Below are 21,847 nucleotides of genomic sequence, written 5' to 3' on the forward strand. Positions count from 1 at the left end.
GAAATGGACCATTCCGAAGCTTACGTAGCGCACTTGATGTGCTGTCAGGTGCCGTTTGTACTTCATCCAGGATTTGGTAAACTTAAGCGCCTCCTCTGCTAGACTTCCTGATTCTAACCATAAATTGTTTAATTAAATAAAAAAATGTTTTATTAAAGACTGCGCTTTGTTTTCTCAACATGTTCATGCTGGAGGGACTGTGCAAGATTTTAAGGCAGTTAGAAATGTGAGGTAGTTTAGTATTATGTGACGATTGGTCAGAGAGGGGCTGGAGGAAGGAGAAGCGGAGGCGGCGGCAAACTGGTGCAGACTGGTTAGTACTGACTGCATGAAGACAGAGGACGCGACAAGGTGTTCGTGCCCATCATGGAAGCGACTCTGTCGTCTTTATAAAACCAGGGAAGAAAAACGTCCATCTTTTTTTTTTTCGTTCGCCCCCCCTCACCTTAATAATGAGAACGGGAAAGGGCAGCACTGTGCGTTACGTTGCGCAGCATTGTCACAGCGTCAAGATGGAAAGGAGATAGTGTATGGTGGCGCATAAGCAGACTACGCTTTAGGATGCAGTAAGTACGCCGTTTTTATATCATTAAACTGTTTTCAATGGATTTCATTCAGATGTACTGTGTTTTTCTTTCTTGGAAAGCGGTGTGAAGCTGTGTGAGGTAGGTGGGAAACCTGAGACTGAACACCTGCATGTCTTTCCAGCACTTGTTCTTACAGGGACAGAGATCCTCGGGCAGGCTGGTTAGCTACTGGTGGTACACAGAGCTGTTCAAACTGGAATTTTAAGTAGTACCCACACACACAATCAAAACAACAAATAAACAAACACATATATACACACACACGCACTATATGAACAAAAGTATTTGTCCAAACTGGTTAATTATTGAATTCAGGTGTTTCAGTCAGGCCCCTTGTCCCCAGTGAAGAGCAATCCTAATGCCTCAGTATACCAAGTCATCTTGGACAATGCTATGCTTCCAACTTAGTTGCAACAGGATTTGCACCCCCTTCAGTGGCGTACCTCGTGCTGTAAGTCACCTGGGGTAGACTCCAGGGCACCCCTGTATACAGGATAAAGCAGTATAGATGATTAGTTTAATTAGATTAATAAGTGGGTAAGTAGAATTACCATGCAGTTTTTCTTTTTGTTTTTTTTGTCATTCCAGAGTTTCTACATCGACATAAACACACAGATTGCTTGAAAACTGAAAACTCTTATACATACATTATCTTCCTCTGAGTGCTTGAGTTCTTAATTCAAAGGTCTGGTTTAAACGGCCTGCTTGCACATAAACGGCTGTTCTTGGTTGCTGTTTGTGTCACTTTAAATGGCTATAAACGACTCAGCAAATCAGTAAATCTGGTGCAGTCAGTGACCTAGTTAAGAGAGAGAACCCATGTGTTAAACAATGTACCACACTCCCATGTGGTTACAACACAGTGTGGTCAACACCATGAAGCGGTTAAAGCTGTTGCATAATGCTGCCACAGATAATGTGATTTCCAGTGTTGATCTTCATTCAGGTCTCTAAAGATGACCCTTTAGTTCTTTATTGTGTGATGAAAGCAGTAAAATTGGCAAGAGAAACTGCCAACTGATGACTGAAATATTTATAATAATGATGTAAAAGTGTTTCCACACACACTCTTGTCACTGTATGCACCTTTACTTCTCCTTTGAAGAATACTTCCCAAATGTTCCATTTAGATAAATTTTTCAGTGGCACATGTTGAGTCATCAGAATGATCAAGCTGTGCTCCGTGATGGGGGATGTCATACTGTGATTATTTTTGCAAATTATTGAGAGCATGGGTTGTAAAGGGTTATAGATAGGACTGTATAAATTTAGCACCTAAAGTACATTTTAAATTTACAATTTAAATGTGAATTGTTAAAGAGCATGCCTTACGGTAGCATATAAGAAATAATGATTGTCTCGTATTGGCTTCAAGCCAGATTTAAAGATATTGGTTGATATGTTATTTATAAATGATAGATATTTCTAAGTTGTTCTGGATCATGTTGGATGCCAAATGAATCATTTAAAAATGGCTCAGTTAGGGGCCAGGAACTGATTTTTTGAGCAACATTGCTGCCATACAACGCAGGAATTTTTATTAGAAGCTAGCAGGTCTGAGCAAGAAACAACACACAGTAAGATTTTATCTTGCATGGTCTGCTTTTAATTTTGTAAAGTCAGGTTGTCTGAGGACACTAATTTAGGAGGCACAAAAAAGTTTAGTGTTTTTGTTATATCAGCTAAAGTTTAAGCATGTTAAGTGAGTCCACTGCACATTGTCAATACTGGATGATGGGTTCATTTTCTGAATCTTTATTTGTGTATTTTTAATTGAACTTAAATTTAAAAGATCAGCAAGGCTTTGCTGTTAATCAAGAGCTAGAAAGCATTTTTAACTTTACACTTTCAAATTTTTTACAGATTCTTAATCAGGGACTAATAAAGTACTTCATGTACAGTTGCAAGTATGTCACTCCTCCTAATCAATTTGATGGGTCGGACTTATCAGCATATCTGCACTGAGTATCAGGTTGACATTGTGTCGTACAATAACATAATAGCTATTGAATTTATACAGTTATTTGCTAATAATGCAATACTACTTAAAGTACAGCGCGTCTTAATTATATTATATTTTATTGGCCTTATTTTTAAACATCACAGTCTGTTAGTGCAAAACTATATGGCCAAATATATAAAATTATATTATTATTATTATTTTTTTTAATCTTTAACAAGGCTTTTTAGATATTCAGATTTGAATGAGACTAGAAGCAGATGAGACTGATAATGAAGCTAGTGTTTTGTGCAAACAGTGGGGAAAACAGTCAGAACTCAATTCCCTGTTGTCACAATGCAACAGAAAGTGTGTGTTCATTACATATCGTCTGACCAGTTGTGAGCTTTATTTCTTTCATGTTTTTTAATGGTAGACATCTTGTTTTACTGCAGAAGCTTTAAAAGGTTTTTTAAAACAGTATTCTGCAAACAGATGATGAACTTTGTAAAAATGACTTAATGTCTTTAACTTCTGCAGAGTTTAGAGAACAGGGATTTTTTTTTAAACATAATATACTCATTTATTTATTTGTTTAAAATATTGTGTTCAGATTCTCCCATGCTCCTCTTGCTCTAAGCAATTCATATTCAGGATAGCTATACAGTATGTAGATGGTGATTCTGTTTGTTGTTGTTGTTTTTTTTTTTTTTTTTTTTTGTTCTTCCTGTGCAGCAATTAATATAATTTAACTTAATTACACATTTGTTAATGAGCAGTTGTAGGACAACTGTTTACTACTGTCTTACATCTTCTGGATTATACCATTCTAAAGCACATGTTGCATTTCCCTCTGGGTTTTGAAGGTTGATGAGGCTTATTTGATTATATGATTCAGACATAGTCTCATGCAAATTCCATTGACATCTTAAAATGCCTCATGTTCAACTGTCTAGACATCAAAGCCTTTCTAACTAATTATACGAAAGAAAAGCAAAGAACAAAGTCATGTCTTGAATAGTTAGTCCAGTGAGGGAAAAGAATGTGGCTGCTGTAGGTGGAACACAGGTCCTGACATGTATTTCAGTAAATCTGAGTGTATGCGCAAGACCTTTACTGCTTATCTGCACTGAGTATCAGTATAACAGCATGTCGTAGAATAACATAATAGCACTATAGTGAATTTATGCAGTTATTTACTAATAATGCAATGCTACTTACAGTACAGTTCGTCGAAAAACTATATACCACAACTAGTTAAAAGAATACCAAATTCATGTGAAGCATGAACTGATGGTGAAGCAGAAAACATGAAAAGTATCAAAATAAACATCCCACAACAAAAAAAGTCAAAAGAGCAAAAACATGGACAAATACAGGATATTATGAATGATTAAACAGCTGTCAAATTGTTCATTTCTGTGGGAACAGTTGATGTTTCTTTGCCCATTTGCCAGGCAGTATTTATTCATTAATAAGTGCCACTAATTTTAAATTTTTTTCATGATTACAGAATGTATCTTGGAACAAGAAATGAGAAGCTGCTCACTGCATCAGTTATAGTATGGTTAAAATGATTGTTGCCACCTGAAACATAGTCACTAGAGTAATTATCCAATCAAATGCTTATTTAAATCCGATTGGTAACTTTTTTTTTTTTGCCAGTCCCTCCTGGTAAGCGCATCTGCCAAATGCCTTAATGTAAATTTAAACATTTCACCAGCTAAACTGTGTCCAGGCAAACGTTTGTGCTTCAGTGGAATGTTAGTTGGTAGGACTGCACCAATGCAGATACAATTTTCCTCAGAAATGGCTTTTTCAAAGGTTACCTTAAAACACATTGATGATTGCAGTACTAATTTGAATAGTGCTAAAATCTGTGATGGATTTTTGTTTAGCTTGTAATTATATGAGGTCAAAATGTATCCAATGTTCAAAAAAACAAATGAATGAATAAATAAACAATAAACATTAGAACAGTTTAATTAGAACAAGTACAAGAATTGTTTGGCCTTACAGTGAAAAAGAGGCTAATGAACCTAGATAAGTTATAAAACTAATTAGCATTTCCTTTCTGTTGATTCAGTCTAGCTATCAGAAATTAAATATTTCTTTTACTCTTATAACAAATGCCTTTACTAATGATGCAGATAAACAGCTTGTGAAGCTTTTATAAAACTTTAATTTGATAGTTGTTATTCTCTTAATTTGATCTAATGCGCAGAGGTGGGAAAGCTGAGTCTTACTCATCAAAACAAGTCTTAGAATTTGATATTACACAAAAATATTATTTTTGGCCAGTCCACCACAGAAGCAAGAGTGTGTGTTTGTGTGTCTGTTTTGTTAGAGTGTGTGTCTATGCGTGTGTTTGAGTTCATCAAGAAGTGTTATGTTGTTGGTGAGGCACTTGCAAGCTTGAGAGCTCTCATGGAACCTGATGCTGGCCTTTATAGCCTGCTTTTTCCTTTATAAATGGTTTTATTTTAAAGTAACTTTAAGATATAACGTTCTCACTATTAGATGTGAACTGGACCAAAGGACTGGCAACTGATTTCAGAGTTTAAACGTTATATATTAAAGAGAGTTAATTTAAGGAGCATGCAAGAAAGAACTATTTTTTTTAAGCAGCCCAACAGTAGAAGTTACCAGAGAGTGTTTTTTTTTTTTTATATAAAGAAAAAATAATAAAGAAGCGGAATCTTGCAAGGAAACTATTTATGTAATTCAGATGTAATTGTGCAATAAAAAAGAAGTGTGCCTAAGACTAAATGTAGTTCATCTTTGGATATATAGACGGTTGCTTATTAGACAACAGTCAGTGCAAAGCTAATCAGTGGTATTGTGTTCTCTCCCACAGGGATGTTCTCCCTCACAGAAGTTGCTTCTCTGAACGACATCCAGCCAACGTATCGAATTCTGAAACCATGGTGGGATGTGTTCATGGATTATTTGGGCATCGTAATGCTCATGGTGGCCATATTTGCTGGAACGATGCAGTTAACCAAAGACCAGGTTGTTTGCTTGCCTGTTCTAAATTCGTGGGAGGAGTCCATCACCACACAGAAGCCACCTGAAACCGCTTCTGGCATTGGTACAGCAGGAAACAGAGTGACATTAGCAGCTGCACCTTCAACGGTCAAGGACCAGCATGACCCAGTTATCCACCATTTCTCTCAGCCAACTGAAATGATAAATCCTCAGCCAACAGGGGTGAAAACAAACATGGACTTTCAGCAGTATGTCTTTGTCAACCAAATGTGCTACCATCTTGCCCTCCCTTGGTATTCAAAATACTTTCCCTATCTGGCTCTCATTCACACAATTGTCCTCATGGTCAGCAGCAACTTTTGGTTTAAGTATCCAAAGACAAGTTCAAAAATTGAGCATTTTGTGTCAATTTTGGGGAAGTGTTTTGAGTCCCCTTGGACCACTAAAGCATTGTCAGAGACGGCCTGCGAAGACTCAGAAGAGAATAAGCAAAGAATGACAGGAGGCATCTCATTACCAAAGCATTTATCCACCAGCAGTGAGGAGGGGAGTCCAAACTCATCTACACCAATGCTGGGAAAATCCAGTGTTAAATTTTCCACTGAAAAGCCTGTCATTGAAGTTCCAATCATGACCATATTGGACAAGAAAGATGGCGAGCAAGCCAAGGCACTTTTTGAAAAAGTGAGGAAGTTTCGTGTGCATGTTGAGGACAGTGACTTGATCTACAAGCTCTACGTTGCGCAGACTGTAATTAAGACGGTCAAGTTTATTTTGATCTTGTGTTACACAACAACATTTGTTGCATACATTAATTTTGAGCACGATTGTAACCCAGATGTTAAGCATTTAACTGGCTACACCAAATTTGAGTGCACTCATAATATGGCATTCATGTTGAAAAAGCTGCTCATTAGCTACATTGCCATCATTTTTGTTTATGGCTTGGTATGTATTCACACACTTTTCTGGTTATTCAGGCGGCCTCTGAAGGAGTACTCATTTGAGAAGGTGAGAGAAGAGAGCAGCTTTAGTGACATACCAGATGTAAAGAACGACTTTGCATTTCTCTTGCACATGGTAGACCAATATGATCAGTTATACTCTAAACGCTTTGGTGTCTTTCTCTCAGAGGTCAGTGAAAACAAACTGCGGGAAATTAGCTTGAATCACGAGTGGACATTCGAGAAGCTACGGCAGCACGTGACACGGAACGTGCAAGACAAGTTGGAGCTCCACTTGTTTATGCTCTCAGGTGTTCCTGATGCAGTATTCGACCTCACTGACCTTGAGATATTAAAGCTTGAGCTAATCCCTGAAGCACGGATAACAGCAAAGATTTCCCAGATGATCAATCTTCAGGAGCTTCATTTATATCACTGCCCTTCCAAAGTTGAGCAGACTGCATTCAGTTTTCTTCGTGATCACCTTCGGTGCCTTCATGTTAAGTTTACAGATGTTGCAGAGATACCCCAGTGGGTTTACTTGTTGAAGAACCTGAGGGAGCTTTACTTGGTGGGACACCTGAACTCTGAAAATAACAAGATGATTGGCTTGGAATCCCTCAGAGACCTGAGGCATCTGAAAATGCTACATCTGAAGAGCAACCTTACTAAGGTCCCAACAAACATAACAGACTTAGCCCCGCATCTGGTCAAACTTGTGGTACACAACGATGGTACTAAGCTCTTGGTATTAAATAGTTTGAAAAAGATGATGAATCTTTCTGATCTTGAGTTGCATAATTGTGAACTGGAAAGGATACCACATGCCATCTTTAGTTTGACAAATCTGCAGGAGTTAGATTTGAAATCCAACAATATTCGCACTATTGAGGAGGTTATCAGCTTCCAGCACCTAAAAAGGCTGATCTGCCTCAAACTTTGGCACAACAAGATTATCAACATTCCACTGTCCATAGGTCAAGTAAAGAACCTTGAGTCCCTGTACCTTTCTCACAACAAACTTGAGTCCTTGCCTGCATCTTTGTTTAGTTTACCTAAGCTGAGATATTTGGACGTAAGTCACAACTCCATTGTGGCCATTCCATCAGAGGTAGGTTTCCTGCAGAACCTCCAGCACTTTGCTATCACAGGAAATAGGGTGGAATTGGTGCCAAAGACCCTGTTTAAATGCACCAAGCTCCGGACCTTGTGTTTGGGACAAAACTGTATCTCTTCCCTGCCAGAGAAAATTGGCCAGCTAGTGCAGCTGCTGCATCTAGAGTTAAAGGGAAATTGTTTGGACCGCCTTCCAGCCCAGCTTGGACAGTGCAGACTCTTGCGTCGAAGTGGTCTGATTGTGGAGGATCACCTGTTTGACTCTCTCCCGATAGAGGTCAAAGACAGCATTAATCAGGAAAGCAATGCCACGTATGCTAACGGAATGTAAGAGTGTCTCTATGTCTCCCTCTGCTGGTTCTGTTTTGACCAAAATCTGATTCAGTGCTGAATGAGATTATACAAAGTTTTTCTTTTCATTTGTTAGCCATCGAGGAAGATTTAGCTCAGGACCTAAGTGAAATGCTTTAAGCCGTTAGAAATAAGCAAGCATATTAGAGTTGATACTACAAGCTCAACAAGGAGACCAGTAGAAAATATCTGTTGTACTAATGAGAGTTATTAATTAGACTGGAAATGTGTTAAAAACTATAAATGGCCCTGTTTGCAATATTTAATTTCCTTGATACAAAGCCAACAATTTTGTTTTAAATGCAAACCACTTTTTTTTCCTTCAATTTTTCATTTATGTATGCTGCCATGATTTGTATTTTTACTATTGGTTTTCCACACAGTACAACCCACATTGTGGTGCAGTGACTGACTGTATTTATTAATTTTTGGAAGAAATAAGGAAAGTGGTTCAAGAATCACACATCTTCCTTGGCAAAATGTTCTAGGAAACCATTAGAGCACCCAATGCATGGTTCTTGCTGATCCTAACACTTCAGCATAGAAATGATTTAATATTGAAATGTGTTAATATTTATTCTTCTACTGTTCTACTACTACATGTTAGTTAGGAGACATGTATAAAACCATAATTCATGTTTAAAACTACTGCTTAATGTTGTAATCTAAGTGGAAATACAAATGCTTGTACTTTATAAATATTTTTTTGTCTTTATAAACCGCTTCAATGTATTTTTAGTTACCAGGTTATGAAACACACTATATGCTGCTTCAGCTGCATTAAACTGCATACTGTCAGCTTTTGAAGAACTGGAAAATTGGAAGTGAGAGTTAAACTGCTTAGAGCTTTAACATATACATGTTTCCATTAGAAACTGTTTGATCCACTAAATGTACTAAATTACTGTACACTTAAACTTGACAAATAAGCCTGACATGTTCAAGTAAGTAAGTTAGTAAGTAAAGTTTATTTATATAGCACATTTCCCTCAGCAAGCTGACCAAAGTGCTTAACAAAATCAAAATTCAACATGCATACTCAAGACGAAGTAATAGTAACAAATAAGTATCTAGTAAGAACTAAACCATTAGAAGACTGGATAAGTTCAACATATAAGAAAATAATAAATGTGAAATTAGCATGCTGCACATCTTAAAATTAGCTCAAGGACTTTGTACAGGTCTAAGCTGTTGATTACCTTTCCATAACAGCACCTTTGACCGTAGTGATTGCTTTCTGTAGGAACAGCTTATTCACAGGTGCTTACACACACTCCACATAATCCCAGAACAAAAATAAATGTATGGAAGAACTGTGCTGTTTTTTTTTAGCACAGAAAAACAAAACATATTGTGAAGAAAATTGGAAGGAGTCTTGAGTGTCAGGGCTTTGTAAAAACGGTCAGTAAATTTTCCACGGTGAAAGGGCCTTCGGGAGAGGAGACAGTCCAGTTTCTTGGTAACATGACACCTTGTCTTTCTTTTATTATCTTGTTAACTTCAAGAAAGACAAAGAGGACAGGCTTGGGAAGATCCAAAGTGCATGGCTGAGACACCAGCTAATTTTTTAATTAAAAAATTAAAAGAAAAATTTAAATTAAAAGAAGTAACACCAACATTCCACAATGTTAAATGTGCATGATATATGCACAGCATGATATATAAATCTCTCTCTCTCTCTCTCTCTCTATATATATATATATATATATACAGTGGGGGAAATAAGTATTTGATCCCCTACAAATTTTCTAACTTTACCCACTTACAATGAAATGAAGGGTCTATAATTTTTATCATAGGTTTATGGTAAAGGATTGAGACAGAATATCAACCAAAAATACAGAAAAAAGCACATGATACAAATGTTATGTATAAACTTAATTCATATATTTATTATATTTATAATTCATTCATATTTCCCCCACTGTGTATGTATATATATAACATGCTATGCTACCGTAGTTGTAGCGCACTGGTGAAGAGGTTGCTTATGACATTGTCAGAAGAACCAGTAAGGAAAATGAGTTTGATCTGCAGAGACATAGTGGGTGGTGACTTTAAATTAGGTTTTGGAGTTTATTGGAGTCTTGATGTCACACAACTCCCTTACACTGTAGTTACTGGCACACTGCATTTTCTCAGTATACCAACTTGAATGATGCCTTATTATCTAAATATATTAGTTAATATGGTATTAAGAGGGGTATTTTATGACTTCATAATTTCAAATTCAAATTTTATTTGTCACATACACAGTCATACACAGTACGATATGCAGTGAAATGCTATAATATTATGTTATAATTCTATAATACGGTATTAATTTATAATAATACAGTATTAATTTTCTCAGTATACCAACTTGAATGATGCCTTATTATTTTAATATATTAGTTAATATAATATTAAGTGGGGTATTTTATGACTTCATAATTCTGTTTCCTAAAGCTCTACTACAGTGTTGTGGTAAACGCAAATTCTACGTAGTAATCTGTGTTTAAAAAGGCAGCCGTCTCTGTGTGAACAGCCACCACACACACATTTATAGTATGGAATCCACCTACAAGCATGTTTTTCGGGAGGTGGGAGGAAAACGGAGAACCCAGAAGAAACTCATATGGACATGGCAAGCACTCAACCTGCACAGAGAGTAACAAGAACATACGGAGTGAACTGGGAACCCTGTAACTGTGGCTACAATAGCTATAATGCCACATGCTTCACTACTCTATGTCAAGAATCTAACCACTGGCAATTTTCATTAAAAAGGAAAGCAGAAATTTGGTGTTGGTCATTATGGGGACTATTTTCTATATTGTCACTGCTAAGTGATTGTATTAAAGATTTTCTGTTACTTCATTTCAGACAGTGCTTCAGGTCTCTGTTTCAGATCAATTTATATTTTAAATTAAAGACAGTTTTGTAGGCGGCACTGTCGCCTTGCACCTTCAGGGTCCGGGTTCGATTCCCGACTCGGCATGTTCTTCCCATGCTTCATGGGTTTCGGCCAACAGTCCAAAAATTGCCCGTAGTGTGTAAACGAACTTGTGAGTGTGTCTGTGCCCCATCCATTGCCCTAAGTCTACTGCATGTCCTCCAACCTCCTGCATGTCCTCACTCACCACATCCATAAACCTTCTTTTTGGCCTTCCTCTTCTCCTCCTGCCTAGCAGTTCCGTCTCCTACAGTCTCCTCCCAATATACCCCTCATCCCTCCTCTGCACATGTCCAAACCATCTTAATGCCGTCCTACCTGCACTGTCTCTCTAATAAACTTATTGCTAATCCTGTTCATTCTTGTTACTCCCAAAGCAAGTTGCAGCATCTTCAGCTCTGCCACCTCCAGCTCTGCTTCCTGTCAGCGCCGACATGTCACTGCCGTCCTGTAAACTTACCCTTTTATTCTTACCGATACCTTTATGTCACAGCTTACTCCTGCTACTGTTCTCTACCCTTTCCAATCTGCCTACACTCTGCTTCACTTGTCTGCTTATTGCTTTGGACGCTCACTTATTGTCTATACCGCTTTATCCTGTATTCAATGTCACGGGAGGCCTGGAGCCTATCCCAGGAGACTTACTGTAGGGCATGAGGCAGAGGAATCCGGAGTACACAGAAGAAACCCACCAAGCACGGGAAGAACATGCAAACTCCATGCACACAGGGACGGGAATTGAACCTGGCTGGGAATTGCTTTGGACACTTACTCACTCACCCACCTTCTATACCGCGTTATCCTGTATTCAGGGTCGCGGGGCCTAAAGCCTATCCCAGGAGGCTTAGGGTACGAGGCGGGGTACACCCTGGACTGGGTGCCAATCCATCGCGGGGCTCACACACATACAGTATATTTACTCACACACTCATTTACACACTACGGGCAATTTGGGAACACCAATCAGCCTAACCTACGTGTCTTTGGACTGTGGGAGGAAACCGGAGTACCCGGAGGAAACCCACCAAGCACAGGGAGAACATGCAAACTCCATGCACACAGAGACGGGAATCTAACCCGGACCCTGCAGGTGCAAGGCGACTACACCACTTTTCCACCTTGCTTTGGACAGTTGCCCCTAAATATTTAACTCCTCTATCTCTTTTCTTTTCAACTGCATCTTTCCCTTACTCTCTTCCTCTCATTTACACACATGTACTGTCTTGCTCCTACTGATCTTCATGCCTCTTTTCTCCAGTGTATCCCTGCAACTCTCTAAACTTATCTCAACCTGCTTCCTACTCTCGCTGCTGATCCGAAAATCATCTGCAAACATCATAATCCACGGGGACTCTTGTCTAACCTCATATGGCATCATCCATCACCTTTGCAAACAAGAAGGGGCTTAGAGCCAATCCCTAGTGTACAGTAGTCCCACCTCAACCTTAAACCAATAAATTAATTCTAAATTAACAGATGAACATTAAAGCGATAAAATGAAAAGAAAAATTACATTTCAGATATGAACAGAACATTTGTTTTTATGTAATTGCCTATCTTGCTTTATTCCTCTCACTCACTCACTCATCATCTATACATGGGGGTCAAAGGGGGCCTGAAGCCTATCTCAGGAGACTTAGGGCACGAGACGGGGTACACCCTGTACACATACACTATTGGCAATTTGGGAACACCAATTAGCCTATATTTAATCTGCCTGTCTTTGGATTGTGGGAGGAAGCTGTAGTACCTGGGGGAAACCCACCAAGCACGGGGAGAACATGCAAACTGACACTGCTTTTTTCCTTTAAAACATAAATTGGTTTGAAATTGGTGTTGGCGCTCCCTCTGGTGGATAAATCATGTCATGACAAGCGGCGCGATTTATAAAGTTCTGTGGTACAGTCTTCGTTTTTGCGACACTGGCGGTTGGCTTAAAATCTAGAAAATGTAATTATTTTAGCAAGACGTGAAAACAACACAGGAGAAATATGTAATATGTGATAAAATAACGTTGTATTCTCCACATATTACAAGTGGTAATCCAGAATACAGTACACATTAGGGTTTAGATACTTTCTTCAAATTGCTTGTAGGAAACAAGGTAATGTTAGCATTTGGGACAGGGTCTTTGTGTCGTCTGAAGGCAGTAATGAGTGTTATCCATACTGACGCTATATAGTTAACAACCAAATACTTAAGATGTACACATTGGTGCAACTTTACACCGAGAACACGTTAACATGCTACATGCCAGTGACTTGTACGGTATGAAACAAACCTTCAGTACTGTTTTATTGCTAAGATAAAGCTCCTCAGCACACAGTGTTACACATAGGGCTCTGATTGGAGTCATCAGCTGATGATTTAAGTCAGGTGTGATGTGTTGAGTGTTAGCCAACTGTGCATGTGGGATTCAAGTGCAAGAAAATCTGCTCTCTAGCTTTTTACTATTATTATTATTATTATGATTGTGTTGAATATTCTGCGTTATTTAGCCGTGGTTACTCCCTGATGAGTTAAATGCCTCTGCCTTTTTTTTTTCTTTTCTTTTTTTTTTTTACTGTTTGGTTAGCTAAGCAGCATCCTTCTCTCTTATAAACACCTTTTAGTGTGACCTTCACCTAGATGTTTGCTTTGGAAGTTCAGTAACCAGTCAGAGTCAAATACTAGTAGTAATAAGCTTTTGCTTTCTTTAGATCAATATTTATTTGATCCAAGTTTTATGGATAATGATGTCTGGTGATTCAAGAGGGAAGATCTCTGAAATTGCTCCAAGGTCATTTCAAGAGTCTTATGGTCTTTTTCAAAAGTAGGTTCTTTGCCCGTGTGTGTTAATAAAGCTCTCTTACAACTGTGGAAATGTTTTGTTGTAAAAGCCAACTGTTTCATTTATTATTTTAAGATATGCAGATGGGGCATCATCATCTTCAACACTCATGGATGCAGGCAAGTCCATCTGTCATGTATTTATCTGCCTCTCCTTCTCTTTTACACTCAGACATTTTAGCTTTAGTGTGTTATATCTATTTATAATTGTTCAAATATATGGTATTATCATTGCCTGTATTATAACTGCAAAATGTGTTTAGGTCGATAATCCCCCCATAAGAGAAGTGTGTGTGTGTGTGTACATTTATCTCGCAAAGTGACCACATCCCTCACATTTTAGCAACCACTTTATCATATGTTCTCAAGGGACAATTGTATAGAAATAAAAAGTGGATATACTTTCGAGTAGAAGTTGTACAGCTTGTATAGCAGTACAGATTTACTGTCCTCTAACAATAACTCAACATGCAGACTATTGTCTAAATAACTGGCAACAAAAATGTGTTCACCCTAAGTGAACATGTTGAAACTGTGTCCAAAGTGTCAATATTTTGTGTGAGTGCCATTGTTATCTAGCACAGCCTTAATCCTTCTGGGCATGGAATTCACCAGAGCTGCACATGCTAATGAGATCCTCTTTCACTCCTCCGTGATTTTAGACACTTTTGCGCTTGTCCACCTTCTGCTTGAGGATGCCCTACAATAGGGTTCAGGTCTAGAGACATCCTAGGCCACTAAAAAACACAAAAAGATGATGTACATGATGAAAGGCTGTTACTGTAGGGTGTACTCAATATACACAATTATATATTAGATATATACTTATATATTTTAGATGTTTACCTTTGTGTGTGTGTGTGTATATATATATATATATATATATATATATATATATATATAATTTTTTTTTTTTTTTGATCCACCAATATATTTCTCCATGCTGTTCTTTTTATTATTGTTATTGGTGTAATCATAAAGATGCATTTTAAACATAAATAATTTTAAATTGCACAAATTATTTACTATAAACTTTAATTATTTTTTTGGTTTATTATTTAGTGGCTTTCTAACATGGAATATTGATTTAGGTCTGGGTCTGCCTCAGGTCTGTGTACAGTTTGTATGTTCTTAAGCTTGGTGGGTTTCCTCCAGGTTCTGTGGTTTCCTCCCACAGTCCAAAAACATGCAGAGTACAATAAATTGCTGTTCCTCGCCCTCCTTAAGTGTGTAATGGGGTGTGTGGGCGTGCATGCTTACAATGAAACACCTTCCAATGCGTAACCCACCTAGTGCCCCATAGCTCTTGGGAGAGGCTCCAGGCCACCCATGACCTTGTAAGCATTATAGAGAATTGGTGTGAGTAAAACAAATCAACATTGTAAAGATGTTTGTCACCTGTTTCTTTCAGAAAATTGTGACAGTTGGCAACAATTCAGATTGTTTCCATCCACGTCTGAGACCAGGTGAGGTGATCCTATTAAACTTCCTATTTAGTGAGTTTGCAAGAACATAATTAATATAGTTAATTGTTTTATTTTTTATTTATTCTTTTTTTTTTTTTTCAAAACTTTCCCCAGCTATGGCTCCTATGAATTCTTTGGTCTTGGAGCCCCTGATGCTGGAAGTTCCTGTGATGGCACACAAACTGCAGCTGTACTAGATGACGTGCTAGACTGCCGTTTACCTTATTTGGGTTCCTCTAGGAGGTCCAGGTCACCATTTTCAGACAGTGATAGCAGCCAGTACACGTCCTTCAGTGATATCTCAGGCTCGTCTACATTATTTGATACACCATGTTCGAGGCCCAGACCCATTGGCTCACGTGGGAGAGGAGGAGATACTGCTGCAATGTGTAGAGTGAAAAGCAGAGGGGTGAGTATGATGATAAGAAAAAAAAATGTTTGTGTGTATATAATGACTATAAGTGTATATAAAATATAAGATTTTGTGCATCTGATCAGATTTTCAGGTCAAGAGGTGCTGTTAACTTCCAGGGCTTTTATTCAAATATGGCAACGCCAGTATCTCGTGGCACAAAGCGGATGCTGATGGCTTCAGTCCCACCAAGCAAGTTTGCCAAGAAGCAGAGGGTTGAAATGAGTGCAGGTAGGTTTACCTAATTAAGTTTGTATGGTATTCTAGTTCCTGTATGCCCTTCTTTCTAAAGATTTAATTTCATGTTCATTTATACTTGTTCACCATTTTTTTTTTTTTCCTTTTAACTTTTTTTTTTTTAATACAGTGATATTTTCTCATTTTCAGGATTGAATTTTGAAAAGGTGAGGTTAAGCATGTGTTCACTTTATTCCTTCTTGTATGTGTTTGTTTACTTATGTATGTAGAGGGTATTTAAAAGCTGTATTTACTCAGTGCACCTTTTAACATCAGAGTGACATGTATAACTCCAACATGCCAGAAAAAAAAAAAAAAAAAAAAATCACTTTTCTTAAAGCTGATCACCTTCTCACTGGCACACAAAACTTTGCACACCAGCTCAGTTTAAGATCATTTGATTGTTTGTGACTGTTTGTGGACTGTACTCTCCAGTGGGGTTTAAGTCTGGGCTTTGACTGGGCTATGCAAAAACGTTCCCTTTTTGTGTCTTACAAGCACTGTTATCAGTTTTGCAGTGTGCTTTGTCATGTTTGCAGGGTCATTGTCATGTTGGAAGGTAAACCTTCTTCCAATTGGCAGGTTTCTGGCGGAGGGCAGCAGTTTTTTACTAAGGAACGGTATTTTGCACCATCCCTTTTTCTTCTATGCTGACAAGTGCTGCAGAGAAACACCCCATAACAGGATATTACCACCTCCATGCTTCACTATTTGGATGCTGAGCTGTATTAGATTTGTCAAACACATTTTGTGTTGTAGCCAAATTAAATTTTAGTCTCTCCAGTGATATGCTTAGTCCAGACTGCATGTGGCCTTGTTCAGGAGTGGCTTTTTTTTTTTATTAAGTCAGAAGTTCTTTCAATTGCTTCAGAGTTGCTGTTAGCCTTTTGGTAGCCTCTCTGAGCAGTTTGCTCCTGGCTTTGTCATCCAGTTTGGAGTGACATCCTGATCCAGTGAGGGTCTGTGTTGTACCAATTACCTTTCACGTCTTGACAGACTTCACTGTTCTTCTATGCAGTGATAAAGTATTTGAATTCTAACTTGTCTGTGCACAACTTTATCCTGGAGTTAAAGCACTGAATAAATACAGCTGAATAAAACAAAAACTGGCTTAATTTCTGGCTTCAAAGCAACAAAATTCCTTTGTGTGTGTGTGTGTGTGTGTGTGTGTGTGTGTGTGTGTATATATATATATATATATATATATATATATATATATATATATATATATATATATATATAAATAAAATGTATTTATTATTTTTTGCTTACTCATTTAATTTTTTGCCTTAACTTTGAAGGACAGTCATATTTCCTCTGATGGAAAGGACATGAAGGTAAAAGAAGCCGGTAAGTCATGTTGTACTGTATTCCTCTAGGTTAGTTGTCAATTTTCTTAGAACATTAGAATAAAAATGGAGAGTTTTTGCTTATAGTAAAATTCAACTTAAGGATACTTCACCCAGGAATGCTAAAGTGGTTAACATTAACCCTCCTGTTACCTTCAAAGTTACTAACATCTTTTATTCTTGGGGTCAATTTAATATTAATTAAAATTGATACTTAAGTTTATGTATAAAAGTCACTGAATAAGAAGCAAAAAAAAAATTTTAATTATTCATTTTGAGACTTTAAACATTGGAGTTAAAGTGACCCCAAATATAATAGGAAGGTTAAATGATGCTGAAGTTTCACAAGCAATAAGATACTGTAACACGTTAGATGATGTGTGGAAAAAACCTTAAGAGGAACCAGATTTGAAAGGGAACCCATCCTCATTTGGGTAATGCAAGATGGCAGATAAATAAATCACTTTTACAATTATAACAAGATGTGTTCTAGTTAATATGAAGCTCACTTGGGTACATGGTGTCCCAGCCTTATTCATGAGTATAAACCCCCGTTTAAAAAAAAGAGAGCTGTTTTATTTTTTCAGTGGAGGAGAAGCGTGTTAGAGTCCGAGAGAAACGAAGACGTAGACGAGAAAAGAACTGTGAGAAATATGGAGACAAGCACAGGTAATAAAAGCGTATCTCTGGTTCAGTCATGAGTCTGACTTAGCTTAACAAGTAACTAGAAAAGTTTCTCCAACAATTAACTAATAATATATTTGAATTAACTTCAAATAGGTTTTTAGATTGAATGTTTTTTTTTATTGGGGTTTTTGCTTTTGTTTGCTTTTGCAAACTGGGCAAATCTTGAACCTGAAACATAAATCAGTTTTTAAATCAAAGGTGAAAAGCATAGAGTTTGCTTATGGAAGTGATCATGCCAACTCAATCTACTGTTCAGAATGTACAAATGTCTTGTTTCTCTTTAGATTAGCTTTCACATGTGCCTTTTGTAAATTTCGGACGTTTGAAGACAAAGACATTGAGAAGCATTTTGGAAGTACACATCATCATGAAACACTTGACTACATACGACGGCAGGCTAAGTTTGATGACCGGGTCATCAAGTTTCTCCATGTAAGTCTGCTTAAAATTTTTTAAAAAGGAAATTATTTGAAAGTGATTTTGATTTTCTTTTTCCTTTTTTTTTTGGTCATCAAAGGATTGTATGGTACACAAGTTTCGTAAGACTGTGACTACTTTGTGCAAGTTACACGGCCTTTCAGGCCAGAAAGGCAACCAGAAAGTCATGGAAGGTAGGCTTTAATTTCTTTAATATAACCAGCTTTTTTTTTTTTTTTTTAAGTAATTAATTAAAGCTAGGTTTCAGAGAATAATAATATAAGAATAATGAGAATAATGGATAAAAGATTTAAGACTGATGCCCCTTTAATATCTAGTCTAGTAACTTTAATACCAAGAGCTAGTAATTTCATGAATCTGTTTGGTCGCAAGATTGTTGCTTTCATTTTCCAAAAGATTAGCTCTTATGATCACGCCATGAAGTTTATATGGGGTATCCAAGTCAAAACGGGACTTATGATGAAATTTCTTGTGAATACACATAAAACCAATTGACATTTCCGGAGGACTTCAAGCACGATTTGGTGATGACTCTAATCCACAGTAAATTTAAATGCTGCAAACAATTTCAAAATCTTTGCGGATCTCTGCTGAAGCCCACTGCAGTTGTTTCTGTGAACATTCAGAGTGTGGACCACCTGATTCTTAAAAAATTGACATAACTTGCGGCAGCTTGCAGAAAGGACGTGTGTCTTTGGAAACTACACAAAATGGCCAGTATTTCAGATGTGATTCAGGTAGTCTGAGCATTATCTTCAGGGTTTCTCCCTTAATGGTAGAAATAGAGGAATAGTTCTTTGACAGAAACTCCACATACTCTAAGCCTAATAACAATAAGAAAGATTATTACCCTAAATATTTATGTAATTATACTCTTTAATAGAGCATTAGGTATGATTGTTTTTTTTTCTGTTAAACATCAATGGATACAGTCTGAGCTGTCAGTGCTTTGTAATAGTCGAGGTTTCCACTTCAGGACAGGAATCATTGCCCTTTCCATTATACTGTTTTGTATAATGCTAAATATAGTTATAAACTGTTAAAAGCATGCTACGTCTTTTCTGTATTAAAGAAAAATATACAATTTGCTGTGGTGAAAGAGAAATCAACTGTTCAGGATGTTCTCTTTACTAAAGGATACCAGGATCACATCAATGCGATCATCCTATAATCGCACATTTACGTTGTTTTGTTACATATAATTGAATGATGCTCTAATTGAGATGCCCAAATTTTATTCATGTTATACAGGGATTACCGAGGATGACTACATGAGAAAGGTGGAAATGGTGCACTGTATGGCCTGCAACATATACATTCCTGCCGTCTTTACTTCTGTTCAGCAGCATCGCCGTTCATCTCTACACCAAAAAAATAAAGTGGTACATCAACTAGACTATTGTGCTTCTATTATACTGTATATATAATTCTTTTTTTTTTGTCTTTTTCTTTTTTTTGATTTTTAAATTTTTTTTTACACATATTAAATCAAACTGTGGATTTACTTATTTATTTTTCTCTAAAGGTGTACAAAGAGCAGCTGAAACGGGAGAGTGTGCTGACAGCAAAAGCCATAATAAATAATGACAGTTTTAAAGTTCGCTATGAGAAGTACATCAAGGTAATTGCGATTAAGACTCATGAGCTCATACATGAATACTGTAGTCGTGTATGATCTCATAAGTCTTAGGCATCAGCCATAACATGACCATGTGCCTAATATTGAGTAGGCTCCGCTTTGCTACCAAAACAGCAATGCGCTGTTTGGTCCAACATCTTTCTGAGAGAACTAGCGTTAATATTTTTAGCACTTTGAGATACAGTAGCTTTTCTAGTGGGCCAGACTGCACGAACCAGCCTCTGCTCCCCACATGCTGGTTCACTTGTATTCCTTCCATGGATCACTGTTGGTACAGTAGGTCCTGACCACTGCAGAACAGGTTCATCCCCCAAGAACAACAGTCTTTAAGTTGCCTTTTGCACCATTTAGGTAAACAATCTTGGAAGTGTTGACTTATTTGTTTCAATCTCTTCAACTGTACACTGTATCTAGCACTTACAATTTGGCCCTTGTAAAAGTCACCCAAATTCTTATATTTGCCCTCTTTTTTTATTTATTTATTCTTTATAAATACATTTATTGTTTTTTTTCCTTTTTTGCTTTTAAAACATTATCTTCAGGCGATAAATGTCCACTTGCTGCCTAATAGATCCCTCTCACTTTCAGGTCCATTGTAACAAAGTGACTGTAACTGTGACCAGGTTGTGATATTTGATAGGTCAGAGGAAATCTGACTATTAAAAAAAAAAAAAAAAAAAAAGATAAAACTGCATCTTTTATGGGATTTACCAAAATTGGTCCAAGGAAGGAAAACCAGTAAACGTTGTGAAGTGAAGACTGGCCCATGTAGTCCGATCCAAGAAAAGGTTTTATAGCTGAAATTCTTGAATAGTTAATACTGGATCATAGAAAGGTGTCAGAACAAACAGTGTTGTTTTGGTGGTCTACTCAATATTAGGCAGGTGGTCATGTTATTGCTAATCGGTGTGTATGTCCTATATATAATATACACACAAGGTTGTCCTAGTGTAATGTGTAGATTTGTACTTTTCAGGGAGAAGACCCTTTTGTAACGGATGCTAAAGAAGACACTAGCTCAGATTTGTCTGAACCTGAGGAATGATAATATGAAAAATGATGACTGACATGAACATGCTCTAATGCTTTATATAAGTCTTCTCAGTCCATGTGATGTCCTACAGCTTTGCCATCTCTAAAGTTGTGCAGTTGGAGGTTAAGCCTCTCAATATAAGGTTGATCATTTTTAGTTTAACTTTATTGGCAGAAATACAGGTGTTGTGTAAGATACCAGGTTTACTGTGTTAAGTATTGTATTAGTAGTGGATAGTTGTTTAAATGAGTGTGCAGTTGTGTATTGGACAATGCATGTATGCAATGAAGTCTCTCATGCCATTCTTGTGTCTGTCTCTTTTTTCTTACTCTGCTAATTTCCAGTCCCTGTTCTCTTCATTGGTCACATACATGCATCATAATTGATCAACAGAAAAATGTTTATATAGGGGTTAAAATGCTTTGTGTTCCTCTTGTAAATAATGATCTGTTGTATGTAAATTATACTGAACATTTTTTATTTTTTCTCCTATTCATCCCCCTGACTTATTGATCTGTGTATATTTTCAAATTAAGAAATTGGTACAAAATTGCACAAGCCAGATTTGTTGCATTTATTTGTCTATGTATATTTTGGTCTGTCCATGTGTCATCTGGCACATTGGGCGACAGATACTTTCCACCCTGGAGATGTAGCTGTCATTTCTGTGGCTTTTCTTAATGGGGTTGGGTTGCCAGCTCGACACTCGATTGTCATTCTCACACTATGGACAACTTGGGAGTGCCTATTAGCCTGTGTGTCTTTTGGATTGTGGGAGGAAACCCACCAAGCATGGGGAGAACATGCAAACTTCATGCATACAGACCCAAGGCAGGACTCGAACCTGGAGGGGCAAGGAGATGATGCTAAGCCATTGTGCCTCCATATTCATGTATA

The 21,847-nt window shown here is 37.4% G+C and overlaps 2 protein-coding genes across 4 annotated transcripts; both read left to right on the plus strand.

Moving 5' to 3' along the window:
* The first annotated feature begins 166 nt into the window (after window positions 1-166).
* Window positions 167-8,781, plus strand: lrrc8db (leucine rich repeat containing 8 VRAC subunit Db). Its single transcript, XM_053499146.1, has 2 exons — window positions 167-566; window positions 5,384-8,781. The coding sequence occupies exon 2, from the start codon at window positions 5,386-5,388 to the stop codon at window positions 7,903-7,905; it is 2,520 nt and encodes an 839-aa protein (XP_053355121.1). The 5' UTR covers window positions 167-566; window positions 5,384-5,385; the 3' UTR covers window positions 7,906-8,781.
* A 4,061-nt stretch (window positions 8,782-12,842) lies between these two features.
* Window positions 12,843-21,252, plus strand: znf326 (zinc finger protein 326). 3 transcript variants are annotated; one of them, XM_053499228.1, is made up of 14 exons: window positions 12,843-12,964; window positions 13,560-13,672; window positions 13,766-13,809; window positions 15,101-15,155; window positions 15,270-15,564; window positions 15,654-15,798; window positions 15,955-15,971; window positions 17,106-17,154; window positions 17,741-17,822; window positions 18,125-18,272; window positions 18,358-18,451; window positions 19,530-19,660; window positions 19,804-19,899; window positions 20,894-21,252. In XM_053499228.1, the coding sequence occupies exons 2-14, from the start codon at window positions 13,593-13,595 to the stop codon at window positions 20,960-20,962; spliced, it is 1,305 nt and encodes a 434-aa protein (XP_053355203.1). In that variant the 5' UTR covers window positions 12,843-12,964; window positions 13,560-13,592; the 3' UTR covers window positions 20,963-21,252. The 3 variants fall into 3 exon arrangements, with proteins under 3 accessions (XP_053355203.1, XP_053355202.1, XP_053355204.1); XM_053499227.1 differs by lacking the exon at window positions 12,843-12,964 and adding an exon at window positions 13,025-13,128; XM_053499229.1 differs by lacking the exon at window positions 12,843-12,964 and adding an exon at window positions 13,322-13,378.
* The last annotated feature ends 595 nt before the right edge of the window (window positions 21,253-21,847 follow it).

The sequence above is a fragment of the Clarias gariepinus genome, chromosome 6 (assembly GCF_024256425.1).
Source record: "Clarias gariepinus isolate MV-2021 ecotype Netherlands chromosome 6, CGAR_prim_01v2, whole genome shotgun sequence".
Taxonomy (NCBI): Eukaryota; Metazoa; Chordata; class Actinopteri; order Siluriformes; family Clariidae; genus Clarias; species Clarias gariepinus.

Bases quoted from the DNA above. Each gene is read 5' to 3' on its own strand.
- lrrc8db (XM_053499146.1), top strand. From the start codon at position 5,386: ATGTTCTCCCTCACAGAAGTTGCTTCTCTGAACGACATCCAGCCAACG.
- znf326 (XM_053499227.1), top strand. From the start codon at position 13,063: ATGTACACATTGGTGCAACTTTACACCGAGAACACGTTAACATGCTAC. The intron at 13,810-15,100 runs GCAAGTCCATCT...TGTTTCTTTCAG, and splicing joins TTCAACACTCATGGATGCAG to AAAATTGTGACAGTTGGCAA. The intron at 17,823-18,124 runs GTAATAAAAGCG...GTTTCTCTTTAG, and splicing joins AAATATGGAGACAAGCACAG to ATTAGCTTTCACATGTGCCT.